General features: G+C 45.0%; 1 protein-coding gene across 2 annotated transcripts; it reads right to left on the bottom strand.

The window, feature by feature from the left end:
- Positions 1 to 259: 259 nt before the first annotated feature.
- Positions 260 to 13,769, bottom strand: dtx2 (deltex 2, E3 ubiquitin ligase). 2 transcript variants are annotated; one of them, XM_035179401.2, is made up of 9 exons: positions 13,158 to 13,769; positions 11,553 to 12,150; positions 9,256 to 9,314; positions 6,629 to 6,868; positions 5,081 to 5,148; positions 4,714 to 4,893; positions 3,346 to 3,507; positions 2,440 to 2,529; positions 260 to 2,098 (listed from the first exon to the last, which is right to left on the bottom strand). In XM_035179401.2, exons 1-9 carry the CDS (start codon positions 13,465 to 13,467, stop codon positions 1,847 to 1,849), a joined length of 1,959 nt encoding a protein of 652 aa, XP_035035292.2. In that variant the 5' UTR covers positions 13,468 to 13,769; the 3' UTR covers positions 260 to 1,846. The 2 variants fall into 2 exon arrangements, with proteins under 2 accessions (XP_035035292.2, XP_035035293.2); XM_035179402.2 differs by lacking the exon at positions 6,629 to 6,868.
- Between the last annotated feature and the right edge of the window lie 726 nt (positions 13,770 to 14,495).

Below are 14,495 nucleotides of genomic sequence, written 5' to 3'. Positions count from 1 at the left end.
CCTGCTGATAAACAAACCAGAAGTCGCTCAGTAAAGCTCCAACATTTAAATTCACTAGATACAGATTTTTACCTTTTTTTAAATCGAGATCCATAATTTATTCCCTTAGAAATAAACGGAAATGTAAAAAAAACGTTATCTCACAATGTTGAAGACAGTGAAACAAATTGAAAAGTTATTATTTGTGTCGTACGTCAAACAAACAAACATGGATGAAACTTGTTAAAGGAGGTGAAAGAGAGAAAGAAGGAGTCACGGGTCCTTTTGCTTCATTTCTTTATTGCAGACTTTTTTCAGTTTTGCTTGTTTACATGTCAAAACTCAGTCCAGCGACTGTGCTGCAGAACTGTGAGCAGAGTAATGTGAGTACAGTGGGTGAGTCAGCAGCCGGGCGGCGGCGTCACGTGTGTCTTGTTTAATCAAGACGAGTTCGATGACCTTGATTGTCACAAAACGTTCTTCTCCAGACTTTTCATTCTAATCTCGGCGATTCCGTCAGTTTTCGGGGGAGGGAGAAGGATTCGGGTCATCGGGCGAAACGCGACGTGACCTCGTCTCTTCTCACATGGCAACGCAAACACTAAGTGACAAACAACCGTCTGCAGAACGTCCGACAGACGCAGTGACTTCAAAACCGTGAGGAGCCAGCGAGCGAGTGCATCAAACATCGGTTCGTCAAATCAGGGAATGAACTGTGACCTCAAATTAGAAGTTAAACGTTTCAAAATATACAACTTTATCCTCCCTCCCTCCCTCCCGACGTTTGTTTGTTTGTTTGTTTTTTTTTACATATTTTTCATTCACTCCTGTTTATTTGTATGTACAACAGTAACGTATTGCCCCCGGGTTCATAAAAACTCGCTCTGCTACGAAGGTTTCAGTGTCGTTGAACTAAAACACAAACGTTTCCCGCGGAAACACTTGAATTGCATAACATCCCAATTTAAAACAAGTTCACTGCCCTTTGACGGGGAATCACACACACACTCGGCTAAATGCACTAACGTCAGAACTAAAGTGCTTCAGGAGATTTTTTTATATCCCCAGTGAGAGCTGCCGTTCTCATGGCAACTGGACGATGGGATACGATGACGAGCGCCAGGGCCGAGATGAAGAACACGATTGTGGGAGAACAAGGTCAAAAGGTTACGAGAGCAAAGTCGTAATATTACGAGGCTGAAATCATTATTACGATAAAAAGGGGCCTGATAATAAAAACATAAGTCATAATAGTACGTTAACAACATTGTAATGTTACGAGAGAAAAGTCGTAATTTAACGAGAAAAGTCACAATATCTCCAGATAAAGACAAATGTTCAGTAAATAACCAGATTTAAAATCTTGAACTGAAAATTATAGTTTTTCTTTGTAAAATTCGGACTTTATTATGATAAAAAATTACGACTTAATTCTCGTAACATTTTTTTTTACCGTGATATTTTCCCTCCATTGTCGACACCTCAGAATCGACCTTTCTTCAAAATGGCCCCGATTCTGTGTCAATGGAAACAAATGAGACTTGATGGAAAAACAAGGTAAGAAGAAGAAGACGTCTCCAGCTTGTGGAGGTTCAGGTTAGTGTCGAGGACGTGTTTCTCTCCGAGTTCAGTCTCCTGGAATATGTGATGTGTGGGAATGTGGATCTCAGCTCCGCCCCTCCGCAGAGAAGCTCCGTGACCTGTCCTCAACCCCCCCCCCTCGCTCACTTAAAGAGATCCGAGCAGACGCTGACTTCTACTAAATGACGGAGGTGGAAGAAGGTCCACCGGGCCACTGAGGTGGATTTCTGAGGGTAACGTCTGTGGTCAGCTCTGAGTGGAAGCGTGTGAAGCCGGGAGCTGTGGCCTAGCTGCCGCCGCCGCCGCCGCCACCTGGAGGTTTGAGGCAGGCCTCTGTCACGCCCTGAGACGCCAGCTCAGAGAGAACATTGTCCAGGTAGTTGGGGTCAGGGAAGCCGTGGCCCGACAAGTTGGACATCATCTCCGTCTTGTGGTGGATCCCGTTCCACACCACGGTGTCCGGCTCCCCCGTGGTGCTGGATGTGCCCACGATGAAGATGAGGCGCCGCATCCACGCCATCTTCAGCAGCTCCAGCACCTTTTCAACGAGGAGACGAGGAGCAGATGTTAGTGATGACGAGGGCGACGTGAAACTATGTATGTTTTCTTTTGTGATGTTTCTGATCATTTTGGTTTTAATTAGTTACTCGATATAAAAACACAGTGTCTGGTATAAACACTGAGAACTACTCGGTGGAGCATCTGCACGAGTCTAATTCTCCTGTTTGCTGTAACAAAGTGAAGAATTACATCTTCTGAGTGCAGATCCTGGAGCAGGAAGTGAAGTTAAATACTCGTGTGATGCGTTTACACTGTAAACAAGCGGCTGACGTGTAGATTTAATCTGAGCTACTAGAAACTGGAGCGTTGGTTCTTTACCTTCCGGCCTTTGTCGTTGTCGGGTATGAAGCAGAAGCGAGGGAAGCCTCTACAGGTGAACGGCTGCCCGGGGTTAGGATGCTCCGGTCCCTGGTGGAGGAGGAAACAAACAAACAAACTGATAAATGAATGGAAAAGCTATGAAAGTTTAATACTTCACATCAGTTGGACCCATGAAAAATGATCTAATAACTGTGGCGTCTGCAGATTGTTAACGGCGGAGCAACAGCTCGATACAAACCAGGTTGGAGTTCCTGTAACTTCAGATCAGTGGAACTGATTCTCGCAGTTTGTCTTCACTCGTGGTTTCAGCCGGACACACAGAGAAATGAAGGTTTTCCCAGAAGAACGTAATAAAGCAGGAAGTCGAGAACAAAGAGACGGAGGAGACGACTCCACAGAAACTGATTCTGAACATCAGTCTGTTGAAATGTCTTCTCGTCGACTCTCACAGTTTAAAGTGAGCGAACCAACGTCACCGGCTTTTAGGAGCATTTGGTATATTTATATATTTATATACATTAAACAGAATCCCTGCTGTTGTGAAAATGGAATTCCTGTCATTGAAGATACTCATTTACTTTTTCATTTACTAGAAAACATCTCATATCCACCAGTCTGATGTCATCACATGTGAATCACCTGGAAGCTACTGACTCGGCTGTTTGAGAGGAGACGTCACTTCAATGATTTTAATGAAATCTGCTTTTGTCTTTAATAAAAACCACAGATTTCCATCTGAACACAGTCTGAGCTCCTTCTGCTCTGTGCTGCTCGGCCGAGGAGAGAACAGCTGCGTTCTCCTGGTGGCTGAGACGTTAAACTGCACGAGAAGCTGAATGAACCATCCACAAACTGAGCTTTTCTATCGGATTCAGAGGAATCTTTATGCTGAAAAGTTTGCACCTGTAAGCCAGGAGGTATGCTGTAGATAATCTGGATGGTGCCACAGTCCGGGTGGCCGGGCAGCGACTGTGCGATGCTGTAAATCTCCATCTTGCCTTTGGGCTGCGTGCCGGTCTTCTCTCCGTAGATTGTCTTACACGAGGGGCACTGCAGGCTGCCGTCCTGCAGGAGGAGAGAGGGTTGATCAAACACGTATCGACCCACTGAGGAGAGCCGGGGTTCCTCCGCTCCCTCACTGAGCCCAGGAGTTCATGTTTGTTTCTACAAAATGTGTTTTGCACTTATTGTGTATTAACTTCACTTGTACAAGACCTTTAAATAAATGATTCTCCAGGAGGTTTACAGATATAAACAACTTAAGACCAAACTTTCGATGGAAGCACAAACAAGAAGTGAGAATATACTCGTACCAAGTTCACTCCACTGACACTTATTGTTGAACTGGCATTTCCAGGCCAGTGGGTTGGAGATAAAGTCTTAATGCATAAACTTAACCAGAAACAGTAACGACTCAGCGAATACGCAGAAGTAATAGTTCTTCTTCTTTGGTTCTGGCAGAGGAGAGAAATGTTCACGGTGAACTTTACCGTCGGATGGGTTCTAATGTTAGGGGCAAAGTCCGTCTGACGGCCTTTTGTTTGTTAAATTAAATTGAAGATATTTGAACACACTGAACTCGAGTAAATGAATATTACAAGAAAATCTTCTAGGCGAGAGTTGTTCATCATTACAATAAGAATTTGGTTGATCGGTTTAAAAACTCCTCGACCTCAGCAGGTGTTTCACCTCGTGGTTCTCTCAGGTCACACACTGACCCCACGGCTTGTGGACATGTTGCTGTTTCTGATTTAAAACCAGTCTGACTCGGTCTGCTGGGGCCTGACCTGCTAATGAGGGCTGATTAGAGTGATTTCCCACTAAACACTTACAGTTTACTCTCGTGCACTTCAGAGTGACGCTCTGGAACACACACACACACACACACAAACAAACACACACACACACAGCTTAAGCACAAAGTTACTCTGACATCTGCCTGAGACACTAACAACCTGGAGTGTGGATGTGTTGACGGCTCATTGGGCCTCTGAAGCGACTGGATTTCTTCTGACGGCTTCTTTCCTAACGAGTCAAACTCTCTAATGTTGTCGGTTAATAGTTAATAAGAGAATTATCCACATTCTGAAGCTTTGATCGCCTCCTGAACGCAGCTCTGAACTTATCACACACAGACAGACACGACGGCGGTGTCAATCTCCTCGTCCTCCTCTCAGCAGGAGTGAGACACGTAGTCCATCACACTTGGCACCATTTATCTTTAACCTTTGTCCACATAATTAAAGACAGGAGCTGCTGCGAGTCTGGCACCTTGGTTCCGTTGTTGTACATGGCCAGCATGCAGAGCATATGCAGCGTGTGTCCACATTTGATGAATTTGCCCACGTTGTCTGGCAGGATGTTGTGGCCGTGGCCGCCGCCGCCGTCGTCGCTGGCCGGCGGCTCGTAGCCGGACGGATTGGACAGTTGGTCCATGCAGATGATGCAGTCCTGAAGGGGACACGAGGACATGTTGAGTTTAGTGTCTCATTCGTTTTGTTTTAGGGAAAGTTACAGAATTGAACCATTAACATTCGTTTCCTGAAATATTTCGATTTGAACTTCACATGACTCGGTTAACAAATGAGCCTTAACATTGTGACAACAAACAGTCTGTGGCGTTCACTGACACATTTACCTCGTCTGGCACGCCGGCCACCACCTCCATGTAGCGCTGAATCACGTCCTCAGGTCTCTGAGCCGAGGCTGAAAGAGGCACAAAGCAGAAAAGACAAAAAAAGACGAATAAGCCGAGACAGGAAAAGAGACGATAACGAGTTCCACCATCTGAAGAAACCACGCAGAATATGAGACGGATGACATCAAAGATTGTAGAAAGAACATTTGTCACAAACTTTATAATTCTTTTCTTTCTGCTTCTGCTAAATACTGAAGTAGATGTGGCAGATAAAACATCCTGAAGAGAGAGAAACGGTGAATATAAGCATTAAAAACACAAACTGTGGAGCCACAGAGTCGATCTGAATGGACGACAACACAATGAACCACAGTGTTAATGAATGGTGACAATGAGCAGCCTGAGGGATGGATACAGACACTGACATGCCCCCAACACAAGCAGGTAGCCGTCGACCGTTTAGGGAACAAACTTCTCAACGTTAACTCAACATTCATCTGCAGTCGTCTTTTTGGGGGGATTTTTAATACACTGAACAGCTCCAGTTGAGTCCAGAGACGTCAGGTTTTTCTCAGTCTGACGTGTGGACGTGAGAAACAGTGAGAGGACGTGACATTAGAGGTCAGAGCGACGCACAGATGGAAAAACAAGCAGGAAATGATGTGATTCGAGAGCTGAGCCGATGAAAACACGTCCTTTGGTGGTGGTTTGTTGATGAGTTTGACCAAAGGTTGATTTAAGCTGCTTCAATCCTGATTTTCATAATCAATTTACCTAATGTTTATTTCTTAGTTAGTCATTATTTGGTTTGTAAAATATTAGAAAATGTGTTTTTTTGTGTGAATGAGCCCCTTGAAAACTAGATAATTCATCGTAAGGGGTTTAACATACTAATAATAATAATAATAATAATAATTAGATATAAGGAGGTTTGAATCCTCCTGCAGCAGCTGCACCCCCCACTACCCACTTCACACCTGCACTGTCCTCTCAATAAAAAGGCAAAAATGCACAATAAATATCCTTAAAAATGTAATGTATATATATTCTAATGCTACTGTTAGGACAGTCTGAAGCCGTGTTTGCACTAATCCACATTTTCCAGACTCCCAGCTTCTCGTTTCTGTTACGACGATCAGGGAGAACATTTCTCACTTAGAGCTGAACAGTAACTATGGACATGCAGGATTTTATGGTGGGTGAGCAGCTGATATTGACGGCAGCAACTGGAGTGAATCTAAAGGGGGGGGGGGGAGCAGCAGAGAGGTCGGTGCTAGTTTTCAGAGAGTCTGGTTTTAAAAATCTAGTTCTATGAGTCTATTCTTCCTCCTTCATCGCTGCACGAAACACAAGTGTTGCAGCAGCTCAGCTCGTTTTTCCACTAACAACCACCGTGGAGCCGTGTGAACGCAGCCCATGAGAACCTGGAGACAAACGACAGTGAGTTGATGGAGGATGAAATGTTTCCTCAAAGCCGGTGGTAATGACACGTGGACCAACAGAGGACGAGAACAAGTGGAGGAAGGGCCGGTGGCGCGGTGTAGCTACCTCTCCTGTGCTGCCTCTTTGCTCTCCTAACTGAACTGCTGCTGCTGCTGCCACTGCTGCTGCTGTGGGGCTTGCTGGGCCTGCTGGCGGGGGGGAGGAGAGGAGGAGGAAGAGAGAAAGGAGCAGGTTGCTGCTGCTGAAGCTGCGGCTGATGCTGCTGATGCTGCTGCTGCTGAGGGAGGGGGGCATTGGTGAAGTGCACGCCGAGTCCCACTGCTGACATCAAAATGGAGGCCATGCCTGGAGCAGGGTAGGGTGGGGTGGGTTCGGGTTTGAGTGGGGGGGAGGGGGGAGGTGAGGGTTGAGAGCAAGTGGAGATATGCAGGAGCAGAAAGAAACAAATCAAAAAGGTATGAGAAATGTAGCAGCAGCTGACGCTTCCACTGCGACCGTCACACAGACACAAAACACTGGAGTCACACACACGACATCGAAAACCTTCCCACACGAAACCAACTGGGTTTGATACTTGACACTGGTTTATTTGTTGAGGGGGAACAAATACGAGTTTTACGTGAAGCTAGTTTTGCAAGAAGGATCAAAGTTTCACAACAAGATATCGATTACACGTCTCTCCGTCCCAGAGGGTTCTGCAGCTTTTTATTTCCCCCGTTGAAAGTTATTTTTCTAGTTGTGTGTCGTGTCGACTTTTATCTTTGTGGCATTGACTCCACAAAGATGTTGGAAACTTTCCCCTGAGACCCTGCGTCATGTTGACGTGACGGCATCACATCACTTCTGCACATTTGTCACGTTCACACCGTCAATCTCCCGTCGGTGACGAGTCGACTCGCTTCCAGGAAACCAGTGTGAGGTTGATTCTGCTTGGTTGGGATGGAGCACTATCCTGCTGGAAACAGCCATAAGACGCAGGGTAGATAGCAAGTGGCATTCAAACCAGGATTGATTGGTATTAAAGGGGCCCAAGGTTTCCCATTACACCAACACTACCAGCCCTCGTCTGCTGGGTCCATGAGTGTCTGACCCCACAATCTGCAGCCTCATCAAACCAGACTTCTTCAACTGTCCAGTGTTGTCGAGCTGGTGTCCCTGCAGCCTCAGATTTCTGCTGTCGGCTGACAGGAGAGGAAGCCGACACGTTGCCGTCGTCCGTCCACCACAAGGTTTGACGTGTTTTTTTTCGTGCCGAGAAGCTTTTCAGCTCAGCGCGGTTGTAAAAAGTGGTTATGTGAGTTATCTTGGTGGTTTTGTCGGCTGAGCCCAGTCCGACCGTTCTCCATCAACAAGACGCTTCCCTCCACAGAGCTGCGGCTCACTGGAGCCTTTTATACGACCCTGAGTGAAAACTCTGCAGATCAGCAGTTTCAGAAACACTCCGACCAAAAATCACTCCACCGTCCAAAACCCCCTTTTCCTCAATGCTAACGTTTGACGTGAAACTTTAATTGAAGCTACTGACCTACGTCGGCATTGCACTGCTGCCACATGATTGGCTGATTGGATAAATGCATGAGTAAGCAGGTGTTCCTGGTCAAATGTTCATTGATGTATCGGATGAATGTGTGGAACATGAATCTGTTTCAAATGGCTGTTCAATAATATCAGAATTAAATTCATAGACTGTTAATAAAGGGTATATAAAAAAAATCTCTATCGCCCCCTAGAGGCTCGCTGCAGGATAAGGTTTCACAATCACCACTGCACAGAATCCATTTGGTGTCACCAGCGCAAAATGGCTGCGCTCGCATCTGGGATATTTTGGCTTCATTTTTTGAACAACAGGAGGAAGTGGAGCCATGTTGTTCATCTTTGTGTTCAATCATTTCAGATCTGATTGATATTTAAACATGATGAAATATGGAAAAATATGTTTTGCATTGAACACAATCATAAATCATTTCTATGACAGCAGCCGCACACTGATTATTTAAATTTCAGCACAGATTGGATTTGTTTTCAACCACCATGAACGCACGTGAAACATTTCTGCTCATATACAGAAAAATTTCGATTTCTCCAAAGATATGATATTGACTAATGTCACTGATCTATTCTTACATCCACATTCAAATGATCTGAACTAATAGATCCACACTACAGGGATGCATGGTAGAAGTTATGAGTAACAGTAGATGTACCGGTTTGTTCTACTCTTTTATTTTTTAGCCTTGAGGCATCAGTCAAAACGCAGGGAGGAGGAGCTGTGGGACAACTTGTCTTTCAGCGGGAGAGACTGAAAGCTGGAGTCAATCATCCTTCACAACCAGGACTGAATGTTTTGTACAACACGAGGAAACCTGAGTCGGCTCTCAATAAAAGATGAGCCCGTGCGGAGGCTGTTTTCCTACATACTGGAATAACAAATTATATGATGTTCTTTCCTGCTGAATGGACGTGTCTCTGATGGCTTCAACAATAAAAGCAACATCATTACCCCACACGCCACCACCACTCTGTGTAGTTTTATGCTCTTTAAGTTTGCTTAATATTTAGCGTGCGTTCTCCCTCCTTTACCTAAACAGCCTGACACCCACACGACACATGCAGAGAGGCGGCACGCAGAAAGATTAAAATCATCCTAAATAGAAAAACCTGCAACCCGCTCAGAGGTGTGGTGCAGAACAGACTGAGGGCGAGGGAACAGTGAGGGTTAGTGGCTCGTTTACCTGCCAGAGCCGAGCTGACGCTGGTGGATCCGTTCAGCTGCACAGAGATGGAGGGAACGCTGCGGGACAGGAAACAAACACAGCGACGTTCAGTCGGTGGAAACAGAAACAATCCCACCGGAATAACAAAGAATATGAAGAACCATTTTCTACAAGGATTCAAAAGTGTAAGTAGAGTCACGTTAAGACCAGCTATAAGAAAATAAAACCTGCAAATCCCAGTCCAACACACCTGAAACCACACATCACAGAACCAGTCACATTCACTGGGTACACGTCAAATTTACCAAACCAATCTGACCATTTTTAGATTGTCCAGCAAATAACTATGAGCGACTGAGACTGATTAACTACAAATAAACATTAACTACAAGCACAGAGTGAAACTAGTGACTTAATATTGACGGATTTGGACGGAGTATATTTGCTTACTATGCAAATCAGCCTTTTAATGAAAACGATGAACATGGTTGTTTGGAAACAATTGGAATCTATTGTATTGGAAACAATAGAAGGAAACGTGTCCCTGATACTGAGGATCTCCTGACGTCAGTTAACCTGCTGAATAAAGGAAGCGGTGTCGAATGTCCGGTGCCTTAATGCACTACACAAGCTGCGGCAACAACTATATTAATGATGAATAACACCATTAAACAGCCAAGTACAGAGGAAGACGAGTTCCTTTTAAAAAACAAAGCTTTTCCTTTATTTGGACATTGAAGTACATTTGTTAAAAATCAAAAAGCTGACACATCTCATTTGAGGATTCAGACCGTTGACTCAGTTCTTAGGAGAAACACCTTTGGCAGCGATCACAGCTTCCCGTGTATTTGTACGAGTCTCTACAAGCTTTGAACCCCTGGCTTTGGGCAGTTTATCCCGTTATCTCCTGGCAGATCCTCCCCGGCTCTGTCGTGTTGGATGGGAACCGACATCTTCAGGTCTCTCTACAAACGGTGGATGTTGGGTTAAATCTGGGCTTTAGCTGGGGCCACTAATGACAGTCAGAGACTTGTCCCCGGAGCCTCGCCAGCGTTATCCGGGCTTTTTGCTTCAGGTCGCTGTCGTGCTGAAAGGTGAACTGTCGCCCCGGTGTCGGGTTGCGTGCAGTCAGGAGCAGGATTTCTTTAAAAGGACCTCTCATTCTCATCCTTCCCTCATCACAAGGCATATAAATAATATTACAATATTTTGATCCATAAAATATATCTCAATATTCTGAAATTTCCTGTGAGGCATTTTATAGATGAACAAGTACAAATATAAAACTACTGTTCTGCACAAATGAGCTTTCAACAGATTCTCTCATCTTTACAGAGACAGAATTTTATCTTCATCTTCCTGTTTTTATTTGTCCTGAGATGCCGTGTGAATCGTGGGTCCTCGTACACAAACACAGTTGTGTGTAGCTTTCCAATCCTAACCTGTATGACTTTTCTCTGTCTTTTATGTAGGGATCCTGTGATGCATTAATTAATAACAATAATAAATGTTGTATGATGGTTTGTATGCATGTTTTTTCATTTCTCTTAGGACAGGATAACAGATTAAACTTGACCTGAAACCATGTCCAATAAATCCTGTTTGCCACATGTGGATCAAGTTCCCGGCACATGACTTAAAGGTCACTTAAAACCAAAAGGATTCACCTAACCTCAGTTTAAAGTGCCACAGCAAAGTGTCTGAACACTAATGTAAATGAGAGATTTCTGTTTTTTATTTTGAATAAATGTAAAAACACGGGATTTAATTGTGTCAGTGAGATATTATTGTTATTGAGCAAAGACCATGGGCAAAAATGTCAATATTATCAATTTAAAAGTAAATGTACAACACAATAAACTGTGCAAAAAGTGAAACGCTGATACTTTCTGACACCAAACTGTGCAAAAAGTGAAACTCTGATACTTTCTGACACCATCGTTTACTGTAGAAGACATTGTGTAAATGCTTTTATCTAAAAGTTTGCGAAATGAGGAACAGAAGAGAAGTCAGGAGACGTCAAAGACAAGAGTCATACTAACTGAGCCAGAACAAACATATCACCACAGCACAGGGCTGCAGCTACGTGTTTTTTTTGTAATTCCTGTTTGACAGGATAGATTAAAGTGGAGACAGACAGGAAAGACAAAGAGGAAGGAGAGGGAAGGGCAGAGAGGGGCCCATTACACATCCCCCCCACCCCCCCACACAGCTAAATGAGCCAGAGCAACTCATCATCTCTGTTCTGATACTCTAACACGACTATATTGTGCTACAAGCCGAGTCCCAGTCCAACACATATGTAAGATACTAACCTTAAACCGTTTGCACTGGCGGAGCTGGTCAGAAGCGGCGCAGCCAGTTGACTACCAGAGGGCGGTGGAGGCCAGGGGCTGCCCCAAGACATCGCCCCAACGGAGAGGGGTCTCCGTGGGTATGGCGAGTAGACAGATGTGGGGTGAGTCGGCACAGCCCTCCCCGCCCCCTGGAGGGTGGGCCTGTTCAGACTCCCCGACGAGAAGGAGTGTCGTGAACGGCTGGGCATGGGCCCCGTGCTGCTGTGGCTCAAACACTGCTGGCAGGAGCACGCGGGGCCCGCGGGGCCCGAGGGGATGGCCGGGGGGCCGTTGGAGGCCAGCGGGTACGGGAGGTTACACTGACGTCGCACCTGCCGCCTGAACCCCGTGGCTTTGTTCACCTGGGCCAGAGACGTGAGATCCACGATGTAATTATATCCATGAGGGCCCAGGTCCGCGGTGCCTTGACGCGCCTGATAGCTGTGCTCCAGAAGGATGGAGGTTCGAGTCTCGTACGGAGTCCACCCTCCCTCATCGTTGGCCCATTCCCAGTAGACTCCGCTGCCGAGGCCGGAGGACTGGGCGAACAGGGACCGGCGTACCGACCTGGTCTTTCCTGCAAATATAAGGGACACGTTTCAATGAATAAACAGTTTGTACTACGCAGAGCTTTAGTGTAAAAAAAACCCACATACAGGATGTTGCAGAGGAAAGTGGAGAAGATGAGTAGATGTCCGTTGGCCAACCATAAAATTCAGGATTGATTTTATTGCTTGTTTGTATTATTCTTAACGGGCTCGCACCTCAATATTTACAGTGGCAGCTCCAAACTTTCCATACCTGATCCGCTCAGACCCTCGAGATGTTCAAATACTTATTATTAATACTTCTTCTCACTGGCTTTCAATTGAGTTAGATTTGTATCTGCTACTTGTGAATAATTTCAAACCTCAAATATTTGTGTTTTACACTAGTTTGTGTTTTATTGCTTTTGTACTTTCTCTGTTGAAAGGATATTTGTATAATCTTTTGATTCAGTTTTTAAGCCCTTTTACACTGTTTGGTTTTCTGTGGTTGTTGTGACGTGTCGTGTTGTGTTGTGACGTGTTGTGACGTGTTGTGTTGTGACGTGTTGTATAAGTAATCCTTTACTTTTACACAAACTCGTCCTTCATGTCACAATCTGTCTTTTGGCCGCTGCTGCTGTTTTGTGCTTTAGTTTAATAAACATGTATTAAGAACTGGAGCTGCTACACCCGTTAGCTGCTAAGCTTTACAATCTGTTTACCCTCATTTAAAAGTAGCTAGCACGAATCAGCTGAGCTAAACCACAACAAGATGCTAATGTCAGCTGAGTGACGCGTTGTAACGACGTTATGTGAACGTGTTAACGAACAAAAGACGAAGCTGAGGGTTGTTAGAGTTCGTCTTAACGCACAACTCCATCGTGTGCGTAGCTGATCTAAGCTAGCAGCTGTGTGAACACATATCAAAACAACAGCGCCTCTGAGCTAATGCTAAGTAGCTAGCGTCGCAGCTAACAGGCCCCCGGTGTGATTTAAACGTGAATAAACTGGTTTGTGGAAGAAAGTGAAATGTGTGATGAACCCGCCGGTGCGTCACCTGTGTCCTGGCGGAACTGCTTCAGGCTCGGGATGTCGATGAGGTACGGCGACAGGCTGGGGTCTGATTGTCCGAGGCAGATGCTCGTGGAGCCGGGTCCCGCTCCTCGGTGGCCCCGCGGCGACAGGCACCGCTCGATGTGGGCGCTCACCTGGCCGCTGTACGGCCGCCAGAAGCCCAGGTCGTCCTGCCACTCCCACACCGCGATCATGGGCTGCGACTGCCCCGCGGAGCCCGAGGGCGTAGCGGACGCGGAGGGCCCGTTCCGGGAGCCGTTCACCCGGGCGCAGGAGCCGGACACGATCGCCATGTTCGCCAGGCTAACTGCTACAAGCTAACAACAACTCGCTCCGGGGTTAGCGAGCCGACTGCGGCCACGACGACGGGGGGAACGGGGAGTCCGCCGGCCCGGCTAGCTCGGCTCGCTGAAGCGCTGCATCGTGAACGAGCTAACCCGGGTTTTAGAGAAGCTCCGCGGCTAAAAACAGGAGATAAGCGGTCAGGGGCATGTTGACGGAGCTGGTGCGTTCACTGCACCTAGCATCGTGTGGCTAACGTTAGCTTGGTGACAGCCCCCTTCATCCTATGGTGCTGCCTTCACGGGCCGTCCGGACATACTGACACTGGGAACCAATAACAGAGGGGAACTTTATTTAAGGGAATTAAACGATCACAAATACTACTAATTATTATTATAATAATATTAAGTAAGTTATAATTATACATTTTTATACAGTGCAATATTCATCTGCCTGTGCAATTTCTATTGAATTTTCATTTTGAATAATACTACTAATAATACTAATATTAATAATTATAATCATGATATTAACTCTTCATACTGTGCAATATTCATATCTGACCTGTGAAATTTCTATTCAATTACAATATTTTTTATTTCATATTTTTTATTTTGCATGCTCACTAATCGTATCTTATAATAACAATATTAATGATGATAACTTTATTTGTATAGCACCTTTTATAACATCCGTGACAAAGTGCTTCACAAAGAGGATAAAGAATGAAAACAAGAAAACAAAACATCAGAGCAAAGAAGCAAATTAATACAATAGCATTTAAAAAAGACAGCAAATGATATAATACGAAATCAAAAAGCAAAGAAAGCTAATTTGATTAACAACAACATTTTAAAGTAATGGCAAAAGAAAGGGATAAAAGAAACATAAATAATGGCAAGAAAAAATATTATTTAATACATTTTGTACATTTGATCGTTGTATATGAGAAAAGAGCACAACACCAGTTTACTCCACCTGAAATCTCCCAGATATTCTGTTGTCTTAGTTATTAAAAAACTCTTTAAATGCACTAAAA

This window comes from Hippoglossus stenolepis, chromosome 15, assembly GCF_022539355.2.
Source record: "Hippoglossus stenolepis isolate QCI-W04-F060 chromosome 15, HSTE1.2, whole genome shotgun sequence".
NCBI lineage: Eukaryota > Metazoa > Chordata > Actinopteri > Pleuronectiformes > Pleuronectidae > Hippoglossus > Hippoglossus stenolepis.
This window is presented reverse-complemented; position numbering and strand designations above follow the sequence as displayed.